Here is a 1,732-nt window from a genome sequence, read left to right as displayed (position 1 = left end):
CACCCGGGTTCTGTGGGGTCAAACCCAGCCCCGGTTTGGGGTCACACCCGGGTTCTGTGGGGTCAAACCCAGCCCTGGTTTGGGGTCACACCCGGCCCCGCTTTGGGGTCACACCCAGGTCCTGTGGGGTCACACCCAGCCCCGCTGTGGGGCCACACCCAGCCCTGGTTTGGGGTCACTCCCGGCCCCACAGCAGGGTCACACCCAGCCCCGGTTTGGGGCCACACCCAGGTTCTGTGGAGCCACACCCGGCCCTGCAGTGCGGCCACACCCAGGTTCTGTGGGGTCACACCCAGCCCTGGTTTGGGGTCACACCCAGCCCCACAGTGGGGTCACACCCCACCCCAGCCACCCGAGCACCCTGGGCAGGGCTCAGGTCGTCCCCCGCTGTCCCCAGCAGCCCCCGTGTCCCTCACTCGCTTGTACCGCCGGCCATGGGGTCACCACTGTGGCCACGGCCACCAAGGGCGTGGCCGTGGTGGCCAGGGGGTCTGACAGCCCCCGCGGCAGCAGCACCTGGGAGAAGGGAAGGGGGATGGGAATGCGGAGAGGGCGGAAAAGCCGCCGGAGCAGGAGGCAGAGCCACCTCCTGTCCCCCAAGGCCGGGGCAGCTCCGGGGGGGGCCGGTGACATCCAGGACTGTCCCCACGGGGTCCCTGGGCCGTGCGTGGGACAGGGGGAGGCCACGGCCGTGGAATGCGGGGTGCTGGGAGCCCCATTAAAGCTCCCGGGAAAGACCAATGCGACAAATCCGGCCGGGTTTCAGTATCCCAACGTTCCCGGCATCCTGCCAGGTGGATTTTGGGGAGCGGGGGAGGCTCACGGAGTGAGTTTGCCAGGCCTCAGCAACACCGGGATTGGCCTGGGATGGAGTAATCGCAAATGGAGAAGCGGGGTTAATGAACACCCAGCTTAATGAGCGCCCTGCCCCGCGCCTCCTTGCCGGGATGCGGAGGGGGCACAGCCCTTCCCTGCCGCAATCCCGTGGCTTTCCCGTCCTGCTTTCCCGGGGAAGAGCCCGGCACAAGGCCTGCCTTGTTCCCACCTCGCTCCCAAGCCTCTTTGGGCGCCGAGCGCGCTGTTCCCACCGGGATTAAGGGAGTTACGCAAGGTTCCCTCAACCCCCGGCTTCGGCTGGGAAAAATCAGATTAAAACCGGGAATCGGGAGCGCTCGGAGCGGCACCCAGCAGCACCAGGCGGCAGCGGCGGCCTTGGAAGGGCTGGAATGTCCCCAAGGCGTCCTTGGTGGCTTTGTCCGCCGGGGTGAGGGTCAGGGCTGGAAGGAGGGGGATGGATGTCAGCAGCAGCCGGGCTGGATCCGGGATTTGGGGCAGCGGAGGGGATTGGGAAGGTGCGAGCAGAGAAAGGGCAGGGAATGGGGTGGGGGGGGGGATGGATCCGTTCCCAGCAGCTCCTTCCCCTTTCGTGCCGTTGGATTTTGCCCAAACTGGGGTATAAAAGCCCGGACAGCACACGCCAGACACCCTCAGGAGGGGGTAACACCGAGCTTCCCGTGGCATTCCCAAGGTTTCCCGCTGATCCATCCCTGCGTGCCGCGGGGGTGTCCCGTGTGTGCCCCCTCGGCGCGGTGACATCGCCACCCCCCTCCCCCCTCCGGTGAACGCGGAGCCGCGATTTATGTGACAGGAGGGAGCGGGAGCTTTCCATGGAAAAAGGGAAGGGAAAAAAAAACCCACCACCACCACCAAGCACGGAGCTGATGGAAGGGAA

At 66.5% G+C, this 1,732-nt stretch overlaps 1 protein-coding gene across 1 annotated transcript in view; it reads right to left on the bottom strand.

Annotated features, from left to right (window-relative positions):
* LOC108449331 overlaps positions 1–1,732 on the bottom strand; it is a 38,738-nt gene that overhangs the window by 35,071 nt on the left and 1,935 nt on the right. Inside the window, exon 2 of the mRNA XM_017745146.1 lies at positions 417–516. Within this exon, the coding sequence (XP_017600635.1) occupies positions 417–516 (100 nt within the window). The remainder of the gene's footprint in view (positions 1–416; positions 517–1,732) is intronic.

This window comes from Corvus brachyrhynchos, unplaced genomic scaffold (genome assembly GCF_000691975.1).
Source record: "Corvus brachyrhynchos isolate BGI_N302 unplaced genomic scaffold, ASM69197v1 scaffold309, whole genome shotgun sequence".
Classification (NCBI taxonomy): Eukaryota; Metazoa; Chordata; class Aves; order Passeriformes; family Corvidae; genus Corvus; species Corvus brachyrhynchos.
Note: the sequence above shows the minus strand (reverse complement) of the source record. Positions and strands in the feature narration are given on the sequence as shown.